General features: G+C 44.0%; 1 protein-coding gene across 1 annotated transcript in view; it reads right to left on the minus strand.

Annotated features, from left to right (window-relative positions):
- LOC129395506 (uncharacterized) overlaps window positions 1-4,058 on the minus strand; it is a 45,440-nt gene extending 41,382 nt beyond the window's left edge. The window contains exons 1-3 of the mRNA XM_055106938.2: window positions 4,038-4,058; window positions 1,362-1,655; window positions 128-266 (exon numbers count right to left, since the gene is read on the minus strand). Of these exons, the coding sequence (XP_054962913.1) occupies window positions 128-266; window positions 1,362-1,655; window positions 4,038-4,058 (454 nt within the window). The remainder of the gene's footprint in view (window positions 1-127; window positions 267-1,361; window positions 1,656-4,037) is intronic.
- Window positions 4,059-27,529: the final 23,471 nt, after the last annotated feature.

Consider the following 27,529-nt stretch of genomic DNA (forward strand, 5'->3'; position numbering starts at 1 on the left):
GTGAGGGGGAGACTTGGGGTTTGGGGCAATCCTGCGGTCAAAGTGGGGTTCTCCCCAGTGCAGACCAATCTCTCACCCATGCCAGTAGGAACAGGCAGGCTGAACTGAAGGAGCTTGAGCTACTCACCCGACATGGTCCGTGGCGCCGCACGCAGTGGGCGCGGACCCGCAGACCTGCGCCCAGGCGCAGTGGGTGGAAATAAATCCTCGTCACGAACCCGCAGAACAGAGGCGCCGTCTTTGGGAAGCCGCGTGGATTTCCAGGCCTGGGGGCGACAGCGTGGCTGTCTCGACACCCTTGGCTGCAGGCCCCGCCGGTGTCACCCCCGGCCTCCTACTCATTCCATGTCACCTGCGCCCCACGGGGCCCTGGCCTCCCCCGACGCCCCCTGAGACCCCCACGCCCCGCACTTCCTCCTCGGCGCTCTAGGTCAGCCTCGTGCCCTCTGGCCAGGGGCCCCTTGACCCCCTGTCCTCCCCACAGTCACCTGCGACCCCGCTGCGTCTTAACACCCATGCGCCCAGCAACGACACCGCACGCGGAACACCGCCCGACCTCAGCGGTGTCAGCAGCTGCCCCGACGCCCAGCGCACTTGCTTGGAGTACTGGACATCCTCTTCCCCCACCCCAGCTGCCCCCCGACCCGGTCACCCCTCTCCACTCCCTGGCCCACTCCTGCGCTCCCGGACCCCAGTATCTGCACCTCCTCCGAGCTTGAGCTGCCTCTGCCCGCGCCCCCAGGCCAGGCGCCCCCTCCCCCGTCACTCCCGTGCCGCCCCACCCCAGCCCACTCCTGCGCCTCTCGCCGCCCCTCCTCCCCGTCCCGGCCTTCTGCCCATCCTCTCCAAGCGCCCCCGAATCCCCTCCACGCCCTGCACCTCTCCCTCCCCGCGCGCTCCCGCAGCCTCTGCCTTGGGCCTGCGCCTCCCTCCCCAAGCCTCTCAGCTCTACGCCCCCGCCCCCGTCTGTCCTCCATACTGAGGCAGCCTCCGTCTCCCCGTGCCCACCGCGCCTGGACCGCCTGTACTCCTCAGCACTCGGCACCTCGGCTCGGCCCACCCACCCGCAAGCGCCGCTAGCCTATCCCTGCGCCCCGCACCCCTCCCCGCCTTTGCTTTTGGGCAACCTCTCTCTGACCTCCAGCTCCCAGCGCCTCTCGCCCCTCCTCTGCACTCCAAGGCCGGCGCCCCTCCCCCAGCCCCCAGCCCCTGCCTCTGGGTTCCGCCCGCGCCCCGCTGTACGCCACCCACCCTCGAGACCTCCTAGGCGTTCGGGCAGCCTCAGCGCCCCCCGGCCCCCAGCCGCGCCCAGGCCTCCTCCACTGCATACGATCCCCTGCACCCCGCTGCAGCCCCCGCACCTTTTCCGGCGCCCTGGCTGCCTCTGCCCAAAGCCGGCGCTGGGGGCCCGGAGGGCAGCGATTGGCTTCTGTCCTGAAGCCCGGCCCCGCCTCCGCCCAGCCCTGGTAGGCGCGGGTCAGCTCCTCAGCCCTGCAGCCCCTGCCCGCAAGCCCGCGCGCCTCCTGGTGTCCAGCCCCAGCTACCGAGGAGAGAGACCCAGGAACCGCCAGTGGCTGCGCTCCACGCCGGCGCCCAGCCCCTCGCCCACCGTGGCCCCCTTGGCAGTTGGCGGTTTCCAGGTTTGGACATTTAACCTTTAATTGGCCGGCCCCAAAGTAAATGTTTGCGATGACTTAAGGCCCTGGGCCCAAGGCCAGCGCGCAGCCCGAGTGGAGGCCGCTCTGGAAGCCTCCCAGAGGAGAAAGCAGAGCTCATACACTATCTTGTTGAATGCATGAAAAATACACGTGCGCAAACTTGCACGCATGAATGAATGAATGAGTGCACGAAAGAGAGAAAAAATGAGTGTTCAGGCCTCAGCTGTTGAATACATAGCGAGTGAGTGGCTATACGCACGCGGTGAGTGCATGTATGAGTGAGTGCATGTATGCGTGAATGCATGTGAGGCGAGAATGAACAAACAACTATTCGTGAATGAGATAGCGAGGAAATGAATGAACCAGTGAATCAACATTTGCGCCAAGGAGGGAATGAATGCATGAGTTGAAGGCATGAATGGGCCAATGCATGTATGAAGAAATTTAGAGATACATGCATGAATGGAGGAGTGACTGTGTGGAAAAAATAGGTGAATGCATGCATGCATGAATGAAGGCATGAATCTATGAATGAGTGAATGAATGAGTTGAATGCATGAATGATTGAACAAGTGAATTCATTCATGACAGAGTGAGAACATGAATGATTGAGTGAACAAGTGAATTCATACATGCATAGTGCATGAATTAGTGAAAGGTGAATTCATGTATGCATGAGTGAGTAAACAAATAAATTAATGCCTGCATGAATGAGTGCATGAATGAGTGAACAACTGAATTCATGAGTGATTGAGTGCATGAATGACTTAAGAAGTGAATTCATGCATGTGTAAGTGCATGTATGAGTAAGTGAACAGGTGAATTCATGTATGCATGAGTGCATGTATGAGTGAGTGAGCAAGTGAATTCATGTATGCTTAAGTGCATGAATGAGTGAACAAGTGAGTTCATGCCTGCATGAGTGAGTGTATGAACGAGTAACTAAGCGAATTCCTATATGCATGAGTGAGCACGTGAATGACTGAGTGAACAAGTGAATTCATGCCTGCATGAGTGAGTGAGTGAATTCATCCATGCAGGATTGAACGAGCAGGTAAAGTCATGCATTTATACAGGAATGAATGTGTGTGTGTGAGTGAATGAACAGAATACATGACAAGTGAATATGTGGATGAATGAATGAGTGAATAAATATGTATGAGTACATGAATGAGCTGAACAAACTAGCATGTGTGTTAATGCACACACACAAGTGAATGAGTGAAGACTGCATACATTTCATGAATTCATGTATTATGTATAAGTGAATGAATGAATTGAATGCATGAACAAGTTAATGGATGCATGAACGAATTAAGTGAAAGTGTGAATGCATGCATGCGTGAGTGAATTAAATGAATGAATCAATGAATGTGTGAATGCAAGCATGTATGAATACATGAGTTGAATGAGTGATGATTGTGTGAATGCAAGCGTATACGAGTGCATGAGTTAAGTGAACAAGTGAGAAACCCTGCTCCGTAGCAAGAGAGCGCCTTCTGGGTGGAAGCAACTTGGAACTGCACCAAGCAGAGCCACTGCCAGGCCCTAAGGAAAGACATGGGAATGCTGCCCCTTCCTCAACCTTCCTATGGCGTCTTCACCTTGTGTTTCCAGGTATTCCCAAAGTACAGTGACAGTTGTCACAATGAACCCAATGAAGACAACCCCATGCTGGCATCCTCAGGATAGATTCTGTCAGCTGTCGAGCAGCTCACTGGCAGGGTAGACAGGCAGGGGCCTGCCTCCTGCCTGCTTCTAGGCAGCTCTTATCTCTCTGGCCTGGTGAACACATTTTTCTCCCCATGCATAACAGAAGCCTCTGATCTCCTTAACACACATCACCCACCCCTGGGCATCTTATCCAGAGCAGAAGTTGGGTAAAACCCATCTTCATTATGGAGTCCCAGTGCTTAAGGGCTTGAGGTCTTTGCGGTGGCATCATCCTGTGCACTACAGCGTGTTGAGCAGTGTCCCAGGGCTCCACCCACCTGATACCTGGAGCACCCCCACACAATGGTGATGACATCTCCAAGAGTCCCCCAATAGAACAAAAACTTGGGCTTCTATTTCCTTGTGATGTTTTTAATGCACTCCCTAAATTAAGAAAACAAAGTAAACAGAGCTTTCCTGTGCTTCAGCAAGGATGTGAAAAACTTCAAATTACACTGGTGGTTTCTTCAGCCTATGGCAGGCTTTCTCAGACTCTTCAACGATATTTGGGGCTAGATAATTACTGTGGAGCCATCCTGTGCACTGTGCCTTGTTTAGCAGCATCCACTGGGCTCCACCTGCTACGTGCAGTACCACACCCCACCTAATCCTAACAAGCACAAGGGACTGCACACATTACCATGTGTTCTCTGGCATCAAAATCACCCAAGTGACAGCCACTGCCATGGTTAGATGTAGAGAGATGGATGATAGATAATAGAAAACAGATAATAGCTAGATAAGCAATAGATGATAGGAAGATAATGATAGATATAAATAAACAGAAAATAAGTAGATGGTAGAAAAACAATGATAAATATAGAGGGATGACAGGTAGACAGATGATACAGACACATAAATGAGGACTGATAGATTAGAGAAACAGATAAATAATAGATAAATGATGATAGATAATAGATAAATGATGATGATGATAGATACATAGATAATAGATAAATGTGATGATGATGATAGGTAGACAGGCAGAAAGCCATAATAGATAGATATAGATAGATAAATGACAGGTAATAGATAAATGATAGATGGATGGGTGGATAGACATATAGATTGATGTTAGATACATAGATTATAGGTAGACAATGGACAGATAAATGATGAGGATAGATTAGATTGAGAGGCAGAAAGGCAGGCAAGCAGACAGATAATAGATTGATAGAAGAAGATGAAGAAGAAAATGAGGAGGAGGAAGATAGGAAGACAGATACTAGATAAATGATAGATAATAATACGTAAATGATGATAGATGGATGATGGATGGCTAGATGGACAGATAATAGATAAATGATACATAGGTAATAGATAAATGATGATGATAGATGAATGGATGGATAGACAGATAGATACATAGATAGGCAATAGATAGAATCTTTCTCAACTTTACTACTATTAAGTTGAATGACTCGCTGTGGCAGGCATCCTGTGCACTGCAGGGTGTTGAGCAGCGTCCCTGGGCCCCACCCACCAAGTGTCAGGAGCACTGCTCTTCTCTCTGGAACAGGGGTCTCCAAAATAGAATCTCAGGCTGCGTTTTGCTGAGAACCCTCACCACATCTTTTGATTTTGAATTGGGGGTAAGATGTGCAGGCTCAGTCCTGGTCCAGCAGCATCAGCATCACCTGGGAAACTGTGTCTTGCACATTCTTAGGCATCCGAACTCTGAAATCAGAGCCCTGCGTCTTGGGGCTTCCCCCAACCCCACTATGTGAACCAGGCCTCCAGGAGTTCCTAATGCGCAGGCTTGAGAGGCACTGCTTGCATTTCTGAGATTGAGGGTGTTGGGGAGGGGTAGCTGGAGCCAGGAGGGCTGGAGAAGGTGGGGCATGGATTTGGCAGAGACAGAAAAGGGTTGAAACAGCCACAGAGAAAGAGACGTTGGCCCAGTTGCAGGGATATTTAAACAGCATGTTTAGAGAACGCAGGAGGCCTCAGTCTCCCAACACAAACAAGGGTAGGTGTTCCACCATTCTCTGCCCCATAAATCACCCCACCCCTCCTCACCCGCCTGTTTCTCCCGTTCCACTGAGAATTGGTGCTCTGAAAGCAGAGTATAAGGCACCAAGTCACAAGGCAACAGTCATGATCCCCGGGCAAAAGGGTAGCTCCATCTTTAAACCTGGAGGAGGCGTCTTCCCCTGGGGGTTGCCGGGCTTCTGTTCTTGTGTGTGTTGGTCTCCAGGAAGCCATGGAGAGCTTGGCAGCAGGTAAGCTTTGTCATGGGTGCATTCAGAGTAAACCTTTCTCTCCTCCCTGTTGCCGGGAATAGGTGAATGCCAATTTTCCTAGGGAGGCATTTGAAGAAAACGTCAAGACATTTATATGCCTGGGACAATTTTATTGGAGAGTTAGTTACAAGACCTTTTTAAAGTTACATGTGTACTGGGAAAGGAAGGATTGAAACCCAGCAGGCAGCTGGGCATGGTGGCTCATGCCTGCCATCCCAGCACTTTGGGAGGTAAAGGCAGGAGGATCGCACCAGCTCAGGAGTTCAAGAACAGCCTGGCCAATATAGTGAGATCCCTCTGTCTTTACAACAAATTTAAAAAATTAGCACAAAGTGTTGGCACACGCCTGTTGTCCGAGCTACTCAAGAGGCTAAAGTGGGAGGCTCGCCTGAGCTCAGGAATTCAAGACCAGCCTGGCCAATCTAGTGAGATACCCCTCATCTTTACAAAAAAAAGTTTTTTTAAAAAACAGCTGGGAGTGTTGGCACATGCCTGTAGTCCCAGCTACTCAGGAGGCTAAAGTGGGAGGATTGCTTGAGCCTGGGAGTTCAAGGCTGCGGTAAGCCATGATCAGCACTCCAGCCTGGGTGACAGAGCAAGACTCTGTCTCAAACAACCACAAAAAAAAATCAAAAACAGATGTTTGTGCCAAGCTATTTCATTGCACAAAATGATTGTGACAAAGTTCTAAGAATTGAAGACAAGTACAGGATGAGGGAACACATTTGCGATACACAGAACATGCATCTATATGTATGTGTGTGGGTCACAATTGCAATTACAACTCAATATTTTATATTTTGATAATGATTAACATGATAATATATAAAGAACTACATTGGCAAACAACTTGACACAAAAATAAGCAAATAATTTGCAGCACATGCTGCTGGCTACCCAGTCAACCATTATTTTTCCTTATTGTTGGTGGAGCCTGTATTTTTTCCCAGGGTTCCTTCATGCTTTCTCACCTGATCCATTTATTTATTTATTTATTTATTTATTTATTTATTTATTTGAGAGGGAGTCTCACTTTTTTGACCAGGCTGCAGTGAAATGTGAAATGGCACAATCTTGGCTCACTGCAACCTCCACCTCCTGGGTTCAAGTGACTCTCCTGCCTCAGCCTCCCAAGTAGCTGGAATTATAGGCGCCCACCACTATGCCTGGCTAATTTTGTATTTTCAGTAGAGACGAGTTTTTACCATGTTGGCCAGGTTGGTCTTGAACTCCTGACCTTAGGTGATCCTCCTGACTCAGCCTCCCAAAGTGTTGGAATTATAGTCATGAGTTGCCATGGCTGGCCTACAACTGATTACTTTTAGTTAGGGGCTGTGTGTAAATCAGGGATGAGGAATTGGGGGTGATACCTGAAAGAATGTCTTTGTTTTTAAAAGAGAAAATCTGAGAGGAAATGATCTTAACTGGGCCTCCGGATATTAGTGGATGAGGCTGTGATGTCTGGAGGTACAGCAGCTTCTGCCATGAGTGAAATGGGCCAATGACATATGAAACACAGGACTGCAAGACACAGGGAACTGGCTACTGGAGGACATTGTTAAGCCCTCAAATTGATCCAGCCCAGAGGTCCTGAATCTAAGTACATCTTGTTACGGATGCTGTCTTTATTGCTTCAACCATTTTGAGTTGGCAGAGATAGAAAAGGACTGAGGCAGTCAGACAGCGAGGGAGACTGATAAAACTGCAGAGATTTCAGGGGGAAACTGCCATCATTTATAAAATCGAGCAGAAATTGTGAAACATGTTGGTCACAGAATTCCTTTGCCTTCTTTTTTTGTTTTGTTTTAAGACAGAGTCTCGCTCTGTCTTGCCCAGGCTGGAATGTAGTGGCATAATCTCAGCTCACTGCAAACTCCACCTCCCAGGTTCAAGCAATTCTCCTATCTCAGCCTCTCAAGTAGCTGTGATTACAGGCACATGCCGCCACACACAGCTAATTTTTGTATTTTTAGTAGTGACAAGGTTTCACCATGTTCGCCAGGTTGGTCTTGAATTCCTGACCTCCGGTGATCTGCCTGCCTCAACCTCCCAAAGTGCTGGGATTACAGGCATCAGCCACAGTGTCTGATCACCTGGACCCATTTACATTAAATAAATTTACTGAGGCTCCAGAGGAAGGTCTTCAGGACTCAGACCTTAGTTATAGATTAGAAGGAGTTAATCACTGTTTTTAGATGAATGTACACTTACACATAGACATACAACTTAGAAGGTATAGAAGCTCTAGAGAACTTTGTAATTTTGAGTTAGTCTGGCAGTAATGTCCAGGCCTTCTCCCTATAACTGGTTACAGAAATAAACTTCCTTCTCTCCTAGTTCATATGCATCTTGTTTTTGGGCCACCAGAATAAGCATCCTGACCCTTGGTTTAGTCTAGGAACAAAAATTCAAACCGGAGTATGACAAATTATCAACTTGAACCTGGGAGGCGGAGGTTGCAGTGAGCCGAGGTTGTGCCACTCTATTCCAGCCTGATCGACAGAGTGAGACTCCATCTCAAAAATAAATGAATAAATAAATAAATAAGTTATTTTAACAGCTTATTTTTCTCATTTTCCTACTAACATACAAGGAATAGCAAATAGCATTGTTATTATCTATTACTCCTACTGGCAGTAGGTGTTCCTAATTAGAACATTATTTACTTCATTAGCTTTCTAAAATGCTATATTTTGATAGACTGCTTTATCATTTTCTGGGTGAAATAATAAATTATTCTTCATTTTCCAGCTATAAAAGGATTACTTCTAAAATCACATTAAATGGAGAATAATTTAATGAAAGTAATCAATTTTAAAAAGATTGTAGGCTTTTGTAATGTTCAAAATACCTATTTTTTTCTCTTTTAGAGACAAGGTCTCATTCTGTTCCTCAGGCTGGAGTGCAGTGGCACAATCATAGCTCACTGCAGCCTTGACCTCCTGGGCTCAAGTGATCTTCCTGCCTCAACCTTCCAAGTAGCTGTAACTACAGGTACACACCACTGCATCCAGCTAATTTTTACAATATTTTTGTAGAGATGAGGTCTTGCTTTGTTACCCAGGCTGGTCTCCAACTGCTGGCCTCAAGTGATTCTTCCATCTTGGCCTCCCAAAGTGCTGGGATTACAGACATGAGCCACTGTACCCAGCCTGAAAAATCTAATTTTTAAGAGATCTTTGGGGATATATGAATTTTAGTGTGGTCACCCCTTTGTAAAATTTTTAGTATTTTAATCATTAAATTTAGTGACAATTAATATCCAAAACTCCCTCTTTTTTATTTTGAATATTTTGTGAAATTGTTGTACAGCTTATTTTAAAAAAACTTTCATACTGCAGATCTAAGAATAATATATTGAAAAAAATAAAATTTCTGAAGCTATAAGGACAACAGCTGCAAGGCCTCCTTAATACAATATATTGTTTTTATTTTTACAGGAGATACACACACACATACATGTAATATACATATTTTTCCTTTCGCACAAAAATGTTCTGATTAAAGCTTGAATGTCGTTAGAATCACAAGATAACACAAGTGTCCTCCTTAGCTAAACTAATGAGCCTATTTCCATTTGGATTTGTGCACCCCAATATTTTTTTTCTCTGCAGCCTCAAGGTCTCATTTGCATAGAAAAGTTATGAAATGAAACAAAATCCATTGTCCTCACCACAAAACATGACTTCTGCACAGAAAACATACAGTAGGAAAAGTCTGAACTCTTTAGCAGGTCCTCAAAGGCAAAAAGTGGCATCTGTGGATTCAAGAGGCAAGTATTACCTTGACTCAAATCCTTCATAGAACTGCAGAATCCCTCACTTTATCCATTTGAAGGAAAACTCTCAACCCTGTAGTTTGGATCAATGAAGCCTAGCAAACAGAACAGCTGCCACTTTTGCACTGTTCTCTAAGAAGATGTGTTTTAGATCATGTCAGATGGCATTGAAAAATCTCCTCTAGGTCTGGGTCAGTTGTCAGAATGATAAATTTCAGAAAAACCAAGCTGCCCACTTCTGACTGTTTTGAACTTCGTAGTAGAAAATAATATCAGAATCTTGTCATCTGCTATTTCTACCAAACCAGGGCAGCTTTCCAAAACTGGTGTCTCATCACAAGTTTGTGGGTGAAAAGAATCAAATTTCCTTCCCTTCCTTCCTTCCTTCCTCTTTCCTTCCCTCCTTCCTTCCTTCCTTCCTATGTACCTTCTAATAGTCTCACTCTGTTACCCAAGCTGGAGTGCAGTGGTGCTATCACAGCTTACTATGGTCTTGAATTTCCGTGTTCAAGTGATCCTCCCACGTAGCTGGGACTATACAGGTGTGCACTACGACGCCCAGCTAATTTTTTACTCTTTACTAGAGATGGGGTCTCCCTATGTTGCCCAGGCTGGTCTTGAACTCCTAGGCTCAAGCAATCCTCTTACCTAGGCCTCCCAAAGTGCTGGGATTACAGGTGTGAGCCACTACACCCAGCCTAAATTTTTGGAAAACTATACCAACGCCACTAATTTTTCAGGGTTAGTTATTACCTTCAAATGACACTTAACTGACATTTCTGACCATCTAAATGAACTTAACTGAAAAAAAATCAAGGGCTGTATGAAAATAGCATGTACTGAAAACCTTGATGGGTTCAGAGCAAGAATTTGCTTTTGATAAAAAGAATTACATGGTTCACTGCTGATGGTTTTAGAATTTGAATCCTAAAGAAGAACTGTTAAAATGAGCAGGACTATATCTGTGCGTGCATGAAAAGAAAAGCCATTGTTTCAAAATACTAGACAGGAAAAAGTTTGATGGTATTTGAAATCCAGTGGCCCCATCACAATACACTTCAACATGACATTAATCAATGAGTAAAATGGAAAGACCTATGAGATTTAACAGTCTCACTTAAGATGGCAATAAAAGATGGTGTGAATGAAAATTTCCATTTTCATGGATGCATAAACCTGATTTCCCAAGAAGCCAATGGATGCAAAGAAAGAGTGAGTGGATTTAATAAACAAACACAAACAATATTAGAAAATACTTGCTGAAGACAGATCAGACTGCCATTCTTGGAGATGATGCAGTGGATAGTGAGCCCTTGTCATTGAGTATAAATGCATTAGAAGGTGGAGAATTGCTAGAAATCAGAAGGAAAGTTGATGAAACTGATTTATGTGTTAAGGTAAATTCGTCTTTAAAATCTCTGGAAGAAAAAGCAATGAAATCTACACAAAATTATCTGAAAGTGGATAAAATAACAATATACAGATTGTATGAAAAGTCTCCAAAATGAACAAGACAGAAAACACACACACAATTTGAAAGTCAAATTCCAAAATGTCTGCAAAAACATAAAGTCTTAGTAAATTGTACTCCCCCCATCAACATAATGAATGATCAGCAAAGATTGAAGGTGAATTTACCCTGGAAAGAAGAAGGAGAATCTTTCCCAAGCAGCTGAAAAGATCATCTATTCATTCAGGAAAATGAATGCCTATGGAATTCAAGCAAAAATTCTTCCAGCAAAAAAATATCAGAAAGAACTACTGATTTTTAGCAATTACCCTGAGAAGATAAAGCTCATGTTGTTTGAAGACTTAATGAGAAAACCTGGGGACTTGGTTAACTTAAGAAAATGTATGTATCAGGAAAAAAAATTGAGGGGGAAATTAAAATTTTCAAAAAGTATCTTTATGTTCTTGGTGTTCAAGTAAAGCAAGGATTGGTGGATGTGTAAAGATTCTCACAGAGCTCCCAGGAATTATTTGGATAACTGGATCCCCAAGAAAAATTTAAATTTAGATTATTCCTCAGTTATTTTTCACATGCAAAAAACACAGGGAAAGGATTCCTCCATTAGACCTACTGGGTCCTGATAGCAATTTCTCCCCAAATGCAGGACTGACTCACCGTGGTGTTCCTCATCCTGGAAGACAATTTTTCGTTAAATCATCACATTATCTTTCAGCTTCAGAAATAGAGGTAACTCATCATTTGCCAGAGTGCAGTCATGTGACTTCACCTACCCACAAGGGATGCTGGGAAATGTAGTTGAGCTGGGGAACCATGACCGCAGTTCCATACACTAGAAATACAGCACTATTGAAATTATTAAGACAGAAAGAAGAGATTTGGGTGGACAACGTGTGCATTCTCTAAGACTCCGTGTTTTTAGTTAGGTTGAGCAGCCTTGGCTTCATGGTCTTGACTTCTGAAACAATTCTTTTATTTTTATTTGTATTTTAAGTTCCAGAGTACATGTGCAGGAAGTGCAGGTTGTTACATAGGTAAATGTGTGTCATGGTGGTTTGCTGCATCTATCAACCTACCCTCTAGGTATTAAGCCCAGCATGCATTAGCTATTTTTCCTGATGCTCTCCCTCCCCACACTCCACCTGCCAACAGGCCCCAGTGTGTTTTGTTCCCCTCCCTGTGTCCATGTGTTCTCATTGTTCAGCTCCCACTTATAAGTGAGAACATCAATGTTTGGTTTTGTGTTCTTGCATAAGTTTGCTGAGGATAATGGCTTCCAGTTCCATCCATGTCCCTACAAAGGACATGATCTCATTCCTTTTTATAGCAGCATATATATATACATATGCACACACACAGACACGTGTGTGTGTGTGTGTACCACATTTTCTTTACCCAGTATATTACTTTACCCAGTAAAGTACCACATTTTCTGTGTAAGTACCACATTACCCAGAAAAGTACCACATTACCCAGTAAAGTACCACATTTTCTTTACCCAGTATATTACTGGTGGGCATTTAGTTTGATTCTATGTCTTTGCTATCGTGGATAGTGCTCCAATGAACATACACATGCATGTATCTTTGTAATAGAATGGTTTATATTCCTTTGGGTATACACCCAGTAATGAGATTGCTGGGCAGAATAGTATTTCTGGGTCTAGATCTTTGAGGAATCACCACACCATCTTCCACAATGGTTGAACTAGCTTCCATTCCCACCAACAGTGTAAAAGTGTTTCTATTTCTCCACCATCTCGCCAGCATCTGTTGTTTCTTGACTTTTTAATAATCACCATTCAGACTGGTGTGAGATGTTATCTCACTGTGGTTTTGATTTGCATTTCCTTGATGATCAGTGATGTTATGTTGAGCTTTTTTTCATGTTTGTTGCTTTTCAGCCAATCCTAAGAAATGCTCTATGTATTTCAATGAGATTGATTTTATTTACACTAACAGAAAAGCTTGTTTTTTTCCCCAACCCCTGGGCAGCCCTTACTGCCTCCCAGGCACCACTGAGAATGCTTTTTACACATTAAGTCATTTCTTTCTTTTTTTTTTCCTTTGTGACAGGGTCTCTCACTCTTTCACCCCGGCTGAAGTGCAGTGGTATGATCTCCATTTACTGAAACTTTGACCTCCCAGGTTCAAGTGATTCTTGTGCCCCAGCCTCCCAACTAGGTGGCATGCACAACCATGCCCAGCTAATTTTTTTGTATTTTTGGTAGACACGGAGTTTCACCATGTTGGCCAGGCTGGTCTCAAACTCCTGACCTCAGGTGATCCACCTGCCTTGGCCCCCCAAAGTGCTAGGATTACAGGCATGAGCCACCGTGCCCAGTCTTCACACATTAAGTCTTATATCCTCAACACATCTTGGAGAGGAAGATCTTCTTAGGATACCTCTCCTTTGTTTCCCCCAAATGGGATAACCGTGGCCCAGAGAGGTTGTATAACTTGCCTAAGTGTGCACACCTTGAAATGGAGAAACCAGGTTGTGAATCTGTAAATTGAGTGTCAGAGTCTGGAATTTAACCCTGAGTAATCTTGCCTACTACCTCTATAGGCAAGCTAAACTAATTCCTCATCATTTTTGTTTAATTAGGGGGAAGAAACATGTACACAGCATGTGTTAACGTATATATTCATTCCCTGGAACTGCTATAGCAAAGTATTGCAAACTGAGTGGCCTAAACAATGGACATTTGTTTATTCTTGCACAGTTCTGGGGGCCAGAAGTACAAAACCAGGGTGTCTGCAAGGCTGTGCTCCCTCTGAAGTCTCTAGGGAAGGATCTGTTCCAGGGTCCTCTTGCTCTTTGGGTTGTTCTCTGGCTTGTAGTAACATCACTCTACAGCCTTCTCCTTGTGTGACTACCTGTATCCAAATCCCACATTCTTATAAAGACACCAGGCATGTGGGATTAGGAACTCACCTCACTCCAGTATAACCTCATTTCAATAAACTAATTACCTCTGCAACAGACTTATTTTCAATAAGGCCACATTCTGAGGTGCCAGCGGTTAGGACTTCAACATATGAATTTGAGGGGACATAATTCAACTCATATCAGTGTGTTAATACTGTGCTTGTGTATGTATGTGTGTGTGTTTGTATGTGGCGTGTTTCTGTGTGTAACTGGATATTCGAATTCCAGTAGTCAAAGGCAAATCAGCAGAATCATACTTTCCTCGCCCCCAAAACCAGAAGAATTTCATATAGTGGTTTATACTTGGACAAAAAAAGTTGTTATTTTTTCGTCTGTGTAGAAAAAGTTAAACAAAAATATAGCTCGTATATTTGTCATTTTCCTCTTCACCCTACTAAAATTAGTCATGTCTTCTCTTCATTCCAACATGAAGATATTTATCCATTGACCACCAAATGCATTCAAGTCCCCACAAAGAGGAGGTAAGTGTGGCTTTTAACATTATACAATTGACCCTTGAACAATGTGGAGTAGTGAGGGGAATTGACCCTCCGCACAGTTGAAAGCCCATGTATAACTTTTGACTCTCCAAAAACTTAACTACTCATAGCATACTGTTTGACTGAAAGCCTTGCTGATAACAGTTGAACACATATTTTGTATATGTATTACATACCATATTATTACAGTAAAGTAAGCTAAAGAAAATGTTATGAAGAAAATCATAAGGAAGATAAAATTAATGAATTTACTATTTATTAAGTGGAAGCGGATCACCATAAAGGTCTTCATCCTTATCATCTTCCCATTGAGTAGATGGAGGGTTGGTCCTGCTGTCTCAGTAATGGCAGAGCCAGAAGCAAACTCACATACAGGTGGACCTAGGCAGTTCAGCCCTGTGTTGTTCAAGGGTCAGCTGTACAGTCAAGGTTATCCTTCTCTAAATTACATGGAGATGACGTTTTATCAAGGCTTTTCTCATCTGTTCAATTCTCACCTTCTCAGCATGAAAACAGAATGCCCAGCAGGTGGTCCTCATGACCCCTCAAAGAGAGGTTCCCCCAAGCAATCATGATTCAAATATTTTCATCTTAAGTAGCTTGAACGTTAGCCTTGTCATCCAGGTGAATTTAGTCTCATGATTAGGTAACTATGTATTTCATATGTTCATAGAGCTATATGTTATATGTTTATATCTTGAGCTTTAAAACAGATTTGTTGCTTCATATTCACAGCTATGAAGGTTCATAATTTTGGGGCCACTTCTACAGTCATTTCATAAAATTTATTTGTGAGATATAGAAAAAGCTATGCAATAATCAAATCCATTTATTTTTCTTTTACGTTTATTTAAAATGATTAAAAATAGTTTATGATAGTTTTAGAAAATGGAATGGATTAAAGGCTAAAAGTGTTTAGATTCCATTTAAGTAGGTATGTATGTGTGTACGTAACTAAAAACACAGAGACTTATTCACAAGAATTTAATTAAGCTCATGCTGAAACTCTTATAGAGAAAACAGTAATTGAGCATCAGACATCACCACTCCTGAAAAAAACCTTCTACAAGAATTGAAAAGTGTTGCAGGACCTAATACTGAAATAGGAAATATGGACTATCTTCAAATTGCACAAATGATGCATGAATCCACATTTGAGACCCGCAACTCCGAGATACCTAATGTGAATGATTAAAGATATTTTACAAACCGGGGAGCCCTTTCGAGTGCTTTCCACTTTCAACCTTCTCTCTTTGAAGACCCCACTTCATAATGGTGAGCATAAAACATGCATACTGGGAAATTTTATGGGCCCCATATATACATTCCAGACTGTACATGAATGTCTTCATCTTTGGTTCTGATATTTATGGCAAAGTCTAAATGTTATATGAACATTAACCTTAGTTTACTCAAATTATACCAATATGCCCAAACCATCCTTTTTTCTGTACCCACAAGTGTTTCTAAAAGAGAAGGAAAAAGCTGGTATACTTCTTGGATGCCTAAGGATTTAAGATTTCCTACTCTGATGAATAGAAAAAGTATAAACCAAGGAATGCAATGTTGGTGCCTTAGGAACTAGTACTTACAGAGTATCAAAGACTAAAAACACTACAAAAAGGCTCAATGCCTGATAATCGCCATTTCTATCTCCTATGTGCCAAAACATATCAAAACCATATGATTTCCTAGGAAAAAGTATCCCAAGATTTCCCCCAGATGGTTTTAACATCAGTCGTTTTGCACTTAACATTTCAAAATGCAGCCTTATTTTCTTCAGGTAATAATAATTTTATGTGCAGATATATCAAAGCTGAAAGGATGATCAAACCCTGCTTGTGGGTGTCAGAAATAATGCATCCCCACTTCACTGGCAATAATGAATGCTCAATGGTTTTTTATATCACTGAAGAATTTAGCATCTTTGGAACCTCAAAAATATTCTTCATCTCCCAGAAGCTGCTAACATCCCCTCCCCACCAAGATATTCTACCTCCCTACTGCTCACCGCTTTGTGCCATCAACATGGTTAAGCGTGTGTGTGTTATTGCACCATGAGGTAGCTGAAGATCTCACAACAGAGAGCCACAGTCTCTTTGTGCAAATGAATGGCCAAACCAACATTGCAAGCAATCCTTTTTTAGAATGCAGGGTCTAGCTGCCTAACTTATCTTTATAACCACATCACATTCAATGAGTTGGGAATGCTTAGTGAGAAAGCTCACGTACTTTACACAGAAGAAAACACACTTTAAGACATCAAGTTGTGTCAAGAATAAAAGGAAATTTCCACAACAGTGATAAACAGCGTTCTTGTTTTAGTTGTTTTTTCTCTAAGTAATCAGGGGATCTTAACATCTTCAGACATTTTCTGGTTCTGAAAGGAAGACTGGAAATAAATGACACTGTGGGGACAAAAAAAAGTCTATTAAACAAAGAAAAAAAACCAAGATCCAACTCTATGTTGTTACAAGAGATGCTTGCTCTATATTTAGAGCAAGAATATTTAGCAGAAGGAAGATTAGAACAGAAAAAAAATGCAGCAGAAATGAAGTTGCACATCTTAAATATATACAATGTTTGTTTATTATGCTTTAAAAAATCTAGAAGAATGAAAAATCTATTTTAAAAAAAAGAAAACCAAGATCCAACAATGTGCTGTCTATATGACACTTGCCTTACTTTCAGCAGAAGGAAATAGATTAGAAAAAATAAATTATGCAGAAATGAAGCTGTGCATCTTAAATATATACAATGTTTATTTGTCAATTATACCTTAATAAAGCTGGAAAAATTAAAAATAGAAAATATTTGGGCCAGGCGCAGTGGCTCACACCTGTAGTCCCAACACTTTGGGAGGCCGAGGCAGGCAGATCACGAGGTCAGGGGATCGAGACCATCCTGGCTAACACAGTGAAACGCTGTCTCTACTAAAAATACAAAAAATCAGCCAGGCATGGTAGTGGGTGTCTGTAGTCCCAGCTACACGGGAGGCTGAGGCAGAAGAATGGCGTAAACCTGGGAGGCAGAGCTGGCAGTGAGCCGAGATCCAGCCACTGCACTCTAGCCTGGGCAACAGAGCAAGACTCCGTCTCAAAAAAAAAAAAAGAAAGAAAGAAAATATTTAAAAACTGTTAAAATCATATCTGGAAATAAATATTAGTTTTCAAAACATTGTTTTTTTACATTTTGCCATTTGTTAAGGATTTTGATGACCTTAAATGAATTGACTAACTTTCTTTTTGGTTAAAACTAATATTTGTAGGAACTTCTTTTTTAGAATATGGCCTTGTTGGTCTTTATAACTTCTGAAGTGATGTTGTCATTTGCTCCACTTTATAAAATAAAAGCAAAGTATGATTCTTAAAAGTCCACATCAAGTGACAGACATCTGCTTCTATCTGTGCAGCTCTGTTACTACAACTCTTTCTCTACAAAGTGTGCAAGCTTCAGTGTATGGCCTCAGCATGTACACAGTTTTACAGGTTGTGCACTGCATCACATCACCATGGATATGGTTAGTATACCATGTATGTCATCCTTTAGGAGACAGAGAAAATTAATGACCTAACTAAGGAGAGGTGGACGGCTGGGTACCATTAGCAGCAGCCTGGAACTTTAGAGTCAAGTTCGCAGAGCTCTGAGCCCCATTTGATACCAAACCCATAAGTATTTGCTGTCATGCACATATTTCCTAGATAGTATAAAGGCTTTACAGCCAGCGAGGTGATATAGGCCCAGGATCCACATAAATGTCACTGCTCACCCTTGAAGAGATCTCCCTAACATCAGCTCACTCTGTCTATATCCTCCTTTCTGATCTCAGGAACTTTAAGGGAGGGGAAGATAAACTTGGTGCTTGGGAATACTTGGTGAGGGTATCATCGAAGTACAATGGAGAAAGTAGACAAAAATACTTACCAGGCAGCCAAAAGGCATGAAAGAGCTTCAAGACATTATACTTCTTTAGCAAAAACGTGCTTCCACGTCAGATAAATGGGGCAGGCATCATCCACGTTTTTAAAACTACACCTATTTCAGAAACTCAACTGGCCCCCATTCCAATGATTTTCCTTTAAAATATTGCACTAAAATATATTTGTCTTGATTATTGAGTTTGTGGGGGACCCCTGTACCCCGCCCTTACATTTTGTGCTTGTGGAGACTGCCTCTCTCTGCTTATTCAGTTTCAGCCCTTGGTTAACAAAGGCTTACAAATCACTGCCACGAAGGCTACTGAAATTAACAAATGGTGTTCGTTAATGATGGCTGCCATGTTGGGTGAAAGAGTGTTGTCACTGAACCCAAGAATCTGCTCTCAGGTTGCCAGGAAAATAAGGCAGTTTTTCAGTAACTCAGTTTCCTCCTAAAATTTCAGGACGGGGCGTAATGTAGACGGAGGCTCACCCCCAACGGAGGTTCATTAGCTAACGGTTGATACTGCCCATTCACCAGCAGAGGGAGCGCATGGGAAGGTTTTAGGATTTTTGAGGCCAAATGCAAATCCTAAAGCAAACACCGTAGGAATGGGCACCCCTTTCTGGTTTCCTTCGGGGACACAAAGAAGGTATGAGTTAGAGGGCCCTGGGCAAACTCCAGACAGATTCTGACGTGGGTGGCCTGAGGTTTAAACCAAGCCTCCAGAGACACCCAGTTAAAGATCTGAGTCACTCTTTAGGCTATAAAACAATCCCTGACTGTTGTTTCAGAGATTTCTTTAGGGCATCCCCTGCTCTCAAATCCCAAGTGATTCTTCAAACCCGGGAGTGTGGAGCCGGCATTGAACCAGGAAGCCACAGCAGATCTTTCTTCTCCCCTACGGTCTGAGCGCACCTTCGGAATTTCAGAGAGGCTTATAATTGAGTGTTTCGGGAGTTTTCTTTGCGGGTGGGCTTCTGTGCAAAACATTCACATTCAACCCAGATGTTTTTCCTGACCCGCCTGTGACGACAATTTCACTGAATACAAAACAGAACAGAACTATATTTGGCTAGTTAAACCAACCGTCATGCTTATAGTCTTGCAATGTAGGTTGGTAATTTTTTTGTTTGTTTCTTTTTCTTTCCTTTTTTTCTCCCTCTCTTTTACATTAGACAGATAACGTGCCAGCGTCATTGTAACAAGGTTTAGAGGAAGGTACAGACTACACCTGACCATGAAAACCCAATCGTTGACCAGGCACGGTGGCCCATGCCTGTAATCCCAGCACTTGGGGAAGCCAAGGCAGGCAGATAATCACTTGAGGTCAGGAGTTCAAGAACAGTCTGGCCAACATGCGGAAACCCCATCTCTACAAAAAATACACAAATTAGCCAGGCATGGTGGTGCATGCCTGTATTCCCAGCTCTTCAGGAGGCTGAGGCAAGAGAATCTCTTGAACCCAACCCAGGAGGTAGAGATTGCAGTGAGCCGAGATCATGCCACTGCAGTCCAGCCTGGGCAACAGAGTGAAACTCTGTCTCAAAAAAATAAATAAATAAATTTTTAAAAATCACATTATTGGGCAAGTTGTGTATATTGAACTCAACCAGGAATAACTTTGCTAGTGACAGACATCCGAAAGTAATTTTTAAAATAAAAAATCAGGCATCGTAACAAGGAAAACAATGTTTAGAGCCAAAGTTACCATGGGTCCTGAAACAAATTCCTCCTATTGTTTAGTTTGGAATAACTGGCTGCTGCCCCCAGCAGTGTCACCACCACCATGGATATGATGGAAGACACAATTTTTGCTACCATATTGCCTGCAGGAGTGGAGAAAAAGCAAGCTCATCTGAGAAAAAAATATGGCTGCAGGAAAACTGCTTAAATATTAGATTGGTCCAAAAGTTATTGCGGTTTTTGCCATTGAAAGTAATGACAAAAACTGCAATAACTTTTGCACCAATCTAATAACGTCTCCATCACATTCCTTCCCACCCTTGTACCCACAGGAAAAAAAAAGAGAAAGTTAATTTAAAAAAAAAAATCCTTAGGAAGTAATTCTGTTTTCACAAAGAGCCAAGCTTGTCAACCACATCTTATCACTGAAGACATCCAAGCCCAGGATTTGCACAGACAAGGCACTTGGTATTTTTGTTTGTTGAATTCAATTCATGTATGCCTTTTAATTTTATTTATTTATTTATTTATTTATTTATTTATTTATTATTTTCTGAGAAGGAATCTTGCTCTGTTGCCCAGTCTGGCATACAGTGGCGTGATCTCGGCTCACTGCAATCTCTACTTCCCATGTTCAAGTGATTCTCCTGCCTCAACCTTTCAAGTAGCTGGGACTACAGGTGTATGCCATCACGTCCAGCAAATTTTTGTATTTTTAGTAGATGCAGGGTTTCACCATGTTGGCCAGGCTGGTCTCGAACTCCTGACTTCCGGTGATCCACTCACCTGGGTCTCCCAAAGTGCTGGGATTACAGGCACAAGCCACCACGCCTGGCCTTATTTATTTTTTTAGAGATGGGGTCTCACTATGCCGCCTAAGCTGGTCCTGAACTCCTGGGCTCAAGTGATCCTCCTGCCTCAGCCTCCTGAGTAGTTGGGATGACAGGCACATGTCAAAACTATTTTGTGCCTTTTTAGATGTAGAATGCCCACTCATGCAGAAATATTGTTCCACTAAAAACTGCCAGATAGGCTTGCTTTCAAAGGCATGCTGGAACTCTAGACCCAAGCACACACTAGACACAAGCATCCTCAATGCCTCGATGGCAAATTGCTCCAGAGCTTTGGCACTCCTGCACAAAGAACAAGAAGGAGCTTGATGTGACAAAAATCAACACTTCCAAAGGGAAAAAAGGAAGAAATCACCGTTTCCATTTGAAATAGCCACCCTTTCCATGCATGGCTTTCTTCAGACAGGGTTGAACACCTGGGCCAATACATGGCATGGCATAGATGAGGGACACAAGACTGCTCCAAGAATGAGGCTGCCATGTTGGGGGGAAGAGTGTTGTCACTGAATGCAAGAACCTGCTCTATGGCTGATGCTGCCACCTGCCACACCCTGCCTCCTGGGCATGCACACATGCACACAATCCATAGTATGATTTCACAGTGTTCCCCATCCAGAGCTGGAGCTGCATCTTCATTCTGAGAATTCAGGCTTTAGCCAACAGAATGTCACACAAGTGAAGACATGTGGCTCTAAGCCCAGGCACGCTTCTCTTCATGCTCTTGGTACCCTACCTGGTCTGTGGTGTGTGATGAAGCCTGGCCTGGCTTCCTGGAGGGATGTGAGAGCCCACATGAAGCTGAGATGAGCCATTCCACCTAAAGTCCCAGATACATAAGAAGACCCAGGAAACATGGTCAAAGCGCTGGCCACACCTACAGCTGACTGCACACAAGACAAGTAGTTCAGAAGAGACCAGGAGGACCACTAGAATGGTTTCAGCCCAAATTGCTGACTCACATAATCATGAACATAGTAAATGGTGGTTATTTCCAGCCACTAAGTTTTGGGGTCTTTTGTGACACAGCATAGCTGACTGATACATACCTTTTCCTCTCTCCCATCTCTTACAAATCAGTCAAGTACCATCAATTGTCATTACCAAGTGGTCATCCAAGCTGACTGCTTCTCTTTGCCTCCCTTGCCCAGGCTTTAATTCAGCCTGTCATCATTTCCAGAGGGTACTAAACTGGTCTGAAATGGAGTCTCCCTGGGCCTTAGTGAGTCCCCTCAGGTCCATTATTCACCTACACATCCAACAGGGGCAGGCTGTTCCCCATGAAGGTTCTAAGAAATGCAGACTTCACCTCTGCTAACCTGGTGGTCTTTCTTTGTCACCATTGCATCCTTCCCTGGTTCCCGTTGCATTCCACACTCTGGCTACACAATCTCTAGTGTCCCCTTATGTGTATCCAGCTCTACCTAGCACACTATCTTCCATGACACCTCGCTCTTCTCCTGGGCACTTCCCACCCATATTTTGGGGATTGGTTTGGATATTGTTCTCTCCAGGAAGCCCTACCTCCCTCACCTAACCCAGTCTAGGAGTATCCCTTCTGCCTTGCTACAGGATCCCATATGTTCCAGCAAATTATTCATCAGATTTGACTGCAATTACTTGTTTATTTGCCTTGCCCTTTCCATCTCTGGACCTCACTTTACACCACAGTGGGAAAAAGGTGAATCCATAAATTTGTCTAAGGATGCCAACCTATCCCAAAAATATTGATACTAGTACTCTGCATGTTCATTGAAAGGTAGAGGTCACGTTCAATCACTTTCTCCTCCCCCATAATTGAAAACTCACAAGAGCCTTGGGGTTGAGTGCGTTTACTCTCAACTTAAACTCAAGCAGGTGTCAGCCCAAATCTCTAAGAATATGACTCTTAGGGAATGGGGAACCTGTTCTCCCAGCAATACAGGACACAAAATCAGCCTTCTGGGCTTCAAGTTCTCCCTCCTTTGACCTGAGACGGGATTGACAATGCATTCTGACGGCTTCTTTGGGCAGAGTGTTCATAACTTCCTTTCTCCTGTCCTTGGGTTTCAAGTTAGTGCTGGTCAAAGAAAGGGGAGTAATGGTGGTACTGGGAGAAATGTAAGTCTCAGCACTCATTCACAGCCTTGCTTTGAGAGCTAAGGGGCATCTTCTGCAGTGAAAACCAATGCTTGCCTCTCCTTTCTCTGAACTCTGATTGGTCCTGTGCTGAAGGTCAGATATTTTTATTCAGAAGCTACTTTATATACATACAAAGTATGAGTGCTCCATGAAAGTCATGAGGTTGGGAAACAGAAGCCCACACAGCTCCTCCCAGCGCTGATTTAGGAGAGTGTGCTCTTATTAAAGGTTGGGACCAGGTGAGTCATCAGTTACCTTCTGGATTGCCATACGTTGAATGGTGATCTCCACCTGTAAGCAGAAAAGGATGCTCATGTTTATTCAGCAGAGCTTATGGAGGGCTTTATATTGCCGGGCACTGTTGAGGATGCGACTATGAACACAGAACACAGATCTCTGTTTTCAGGGAATTTACATTCTTGTGGGGGGAGGGGGACAGCCAAGCAGCATAAAGAGGAGGAATGTGAATGTGTATGCCATGTCTAATGGTCATTAGTGGAATGGGGATAATACCAGGGAGAGGCAGATGCAGCTTTAATTTCAGGATTGGAGAGTCTACATACATGTGCATGCAAAACACACACAGGCTGACAACCCCATGGACACACATGGACACACACACACGCCATTCATACACACGCACATGCAACACACACTGACATGCACAAATGTGTGTGCACGTGCATACACACATGCAGCATGCAACAAACGTGCAACACACAGGCAGACAAGCACACATACACATATGCACACACACATGCATTTACACACATGTGCAACATGTAGATACAAATGCAACACAGAAGCACACATGCCCTCAATGTGCACATCCACACACATGCACATCCCACATATCCCCACATACACACACATGCACATACCACACACACAGGCAACAACAGCACATATAAAGCACAATTCGCCTAAACAAACACATGTACACATGTGTGCATATGCACACACCGATGTGTGCACATGTTAACACCTGTATGCATAAACGCATGTACACACAAATATGCACACACACATAAACACATTCATGTGTGTATGTGCGTGCCTGTACACATGCATGTATACACACAATCCACATGCACAGATGCACATGATATATTCATGCAGTATGCACATACCACACGAGCACACCCAGATGCACACTCCTGCATCTATCCACATGCACACATGTGCTTGCACACACCTAAATGTATGCATGTGAATGGACACACACGGGAAACATGCAATGCATATGCAACCCAAGCACAAACATGCACACATGCAAAATCCACAAGCACATGCCAACACATCTGTGCACATACACAAACATGCATCGCTCAATCCACATGTGTGCACACAGACACTTGCACACATGCATATGAAATCCACATGCACTTATGCACATGATTACAAAATCCACATGCACATGTACACATGCATGCACACACAATACACACAAGCATACCTGTGTGTGAATACATATGCATACACACACACATGCACACACATGCACCCAGTAACACCTGTAAGTGGGCCATAGTTCCTTTCAAGAAATTAAGTCCTCAGGGCATGCACAACATCTTCCCCCAGCATGGATGACCAAGGAAAATGCAAATTAAAGACCGGAATGGCCAGTTAGTTGTTGTGCATTGGATAAAAGCATCAGCTTCCCATCAGTGCAGACAGTGTGTTAGTTATTTGCAAATGGACAGTTTTGCCTCACATATTCTGTAAGACATAATTCCTTTTCCGTATTTCCATAACAAGAGTTGGGTCTATAGCCCCCTCTTCCTGCAGGATAGAAAAGAGACCATGAAATGCTAGCTATTGCTCAGGAAATCTACATGATCTTACAGAAACAAGCAGGTCAGCAAACCTGAAGCAAGATGCTCTTAAAGGCTGCAGAGATTCCAATGGCTCTCCCAAGGCCAGGGAAGGTGCACAGGCGCCATCTGGCCCTTGTTCACTGTTTACACTGGTGGCTGAAGGTGCATTAGATGTGCATCCCTGAGGGTCTGGAGGCCTGACATAGATGGCCAAATGCGTTTTCTTTGGCATAAAACAAATGCCCGCAAATGTTGGTTAAAAAAAAGAGAATAGGATGAAAACGCAGGCCATAAGTAGTAATCATAACCCATTAAAAAAAAGAGTTCCTCCAGGTTGGGTGTGGTGGCTCACACCTGTAATCCTACCACTTTGGGAGGCCAAGGCAGTAAGACCACTTGAGCTCAGTTGGAGCCCAGCCAGAGAAACATAGCAAGACCCCATTTCTACTAAAAATAAAATTTTAAAAAAATTAGCTGTGTGTGGTGATGTGCACCTGTAGTCTCAGCTACTTGGGAGACTGAGGCAAAAGATTGCTTGAACCCAGGAGGTGGAGGCTGCAATGATCTATGATCACATCCCTGCACTCCAGGCTGGGCTACAGAGTGAGATTTTGTCTCAGAAAAACAACAAAAAAAAAGTTTTTCTATATTTTTCTAATGTGTTAAGAGCAATTTTTAAAAATACAGATTTGAGATTTTTAAAACTAATGCTTTGTGCTGATTTTGAAGTGGAATGACTTATGTAGATAGTGGGTTCTATGGGCTGAAATATATCCCCCTCCAAATTCACAGGTCGCAGTCCTAACCCCCAGGGCATCAGACTGTGACTGTATTGGAACACAACGTCTTTAGAGAGGTGATTAAAATAAAATGAGATCACTAGGGTGGGCCCTAATCCAATAGGACTACAGACCTTATAAGAAGAGGAGATGAGGACACAGACACACACAGAGGGAGGACCCTGTGAGGACACAGGGAGAAGATGATGTCTACAAGCCAAGGAGGGAGGCCTCAGGAGGAACCATCCCTGCTCACACCTTGATCTTGGACCTCCAGCCTCTAGGACAGTGAGAGAATCAATGTCTGTTGTTTCTAAGCCACCCAGTCTATAGTATTCTGTGATAGCAGCCTGAAATGGACTAAGACATCTCATAAGAAGACGAGATTGGAACACAGACACACACAGAGGGACGACCCTGTGAGGACACAGGGAGAAGATGGTGTCTCCAAACCAAAGAGAGAGGCCTCAGGAGGAACCAGCCCTGCCCACACCTTGATCTTGGACCTCCAGCCTCTAGGGCTGTGGGAGAATCAATGTCTGTTGTCTATAAGCCACCAGTCTATAGTATTAAGTGATAGCAGCCTGAAATGGACTGAGACATCTCATAAGAACAGGAGATTTTAACACAGACACCCACAGAGGGACGACCCTGTGAGGACACAGGGAGATGATGATGTCGACGAGCCCAGGAAAGTGGCTTCAGGAGGAACCAGCCCTGCTCACACCTTGATCTCAGATTTCCAGTCTCCAGGACTGTGGGAGAAGAAATCCCTTTTGCTTCAGCCCTCCTGACTCTAGTAATTTACAATGGCAGCCTTAGCAGACAAGAGAAACTTGCTAACCAGTATTTAAAAACGACGAGCGCAACATTTTCTCCCCAGTCTCCGCAGGGAGGCCAGACTTTGGGCTTCCCTCCGCGGCCAGCCAAGGTCAGCCCTCACCCCTCAGTGCTCTGCGTGAAGCCAGAACAAGCCTAACACGCTCTGCCTCCTTTGGGGATTCGGGGAGAAGCCGCGTGACTCATCCCATGGCGGCGGCTTGCATCCCAGCCGGCACCTCCATGCTGATGCTAATCCGAGCGCTGACTCACAGCCTCGCTCTGCCGGGGCTGGAGAGCAGGGGTCCAGGCAGGAAGGGAAGCAGAGGCATCCTCGAAAACAAGCGTCATGCTCCCAAAACTGGGCTGTGCCTCATGCACGCCTGATGCTCTTGGCCCAGCTGCTGCTTCCACCGGGCCCTGGCCCTGCCAAGGACCACAGGGCTATCTGCTATTTTCTGGCAGTTTTGCCCCAGGGATACAGCAGCACCCTGACCAGTAAGCTTTGATCCATTCGGGAGCCAAAATGGCACAGCGCAGACCTCCCGAGACTAACTTCACAGGAAAACAGGAAACGATCAGGGCTCTCAGGGGAGCCGCTTGCTGAATCATTTCTTTCTAACTGATGAGTATGCCAGAGAACAAAAGAACGTGTCCTGAATAGCTCCTTACAGAGAGAAGTTTCAGAGAATCGTGCATGGGGTGAAAAGGCTCATTCGTAGGCTGTAGGGGTGTGGGGACGGCTCGCTTTATATAACACGCTCCAAGGTGGGCCGGATGTGGTGGTGCAGGCCTGTAATCCCAGCACTTATGGAGGCCAAGGTAGGAGGATCGCTTGAGCCCAGTTCAAGACCAGCCTGGGCAACGTGGCGAAACCACCTTTGCAAAAATTGTAACTGAGGAAATGATGACAGTGAAAGAGGCCAGACCTAACCGACTCCATCTTGTTTCTAACCCTTAAGCTGTCCTTGTTCATTCCTGGGCATAGGCCCAACTAACTTTGGGAAGGAATTCAGTTCATGGTTTGACTCTGAAACAAGATTGATCATAGCCTTTTCCTGAAAACACCTCCGTCTTGCCTGCGGACCAGCTGGACTTTGTAGGACGAACAAATTAGCTACAAGATTAAAAACTATAGTTTAGGGCTGGGCGCAGTGGCTCAAGCCTATAATCCCAGCAGTTTGGGAGGCCGAGGAGGGTGAATCGCCTCAGGTCAGGAGTTCGAGACCAGCTGGAACAATATGGTGAAA

This window comes from Pan paniscus, chromosome Y (assembly GCF_029289425.2).
Source record: "Pan paniscus chromosome Y, NHGRI_mPanPan1-v2.0_pri, whole genome shotgun sequence".
Taxonomy (NCBI): domain Eukaryota; kingdom Metazoa; phylum Chordata; class Mammalia; order Primates; family Hominidae; genus Pan; species Pan paniscus.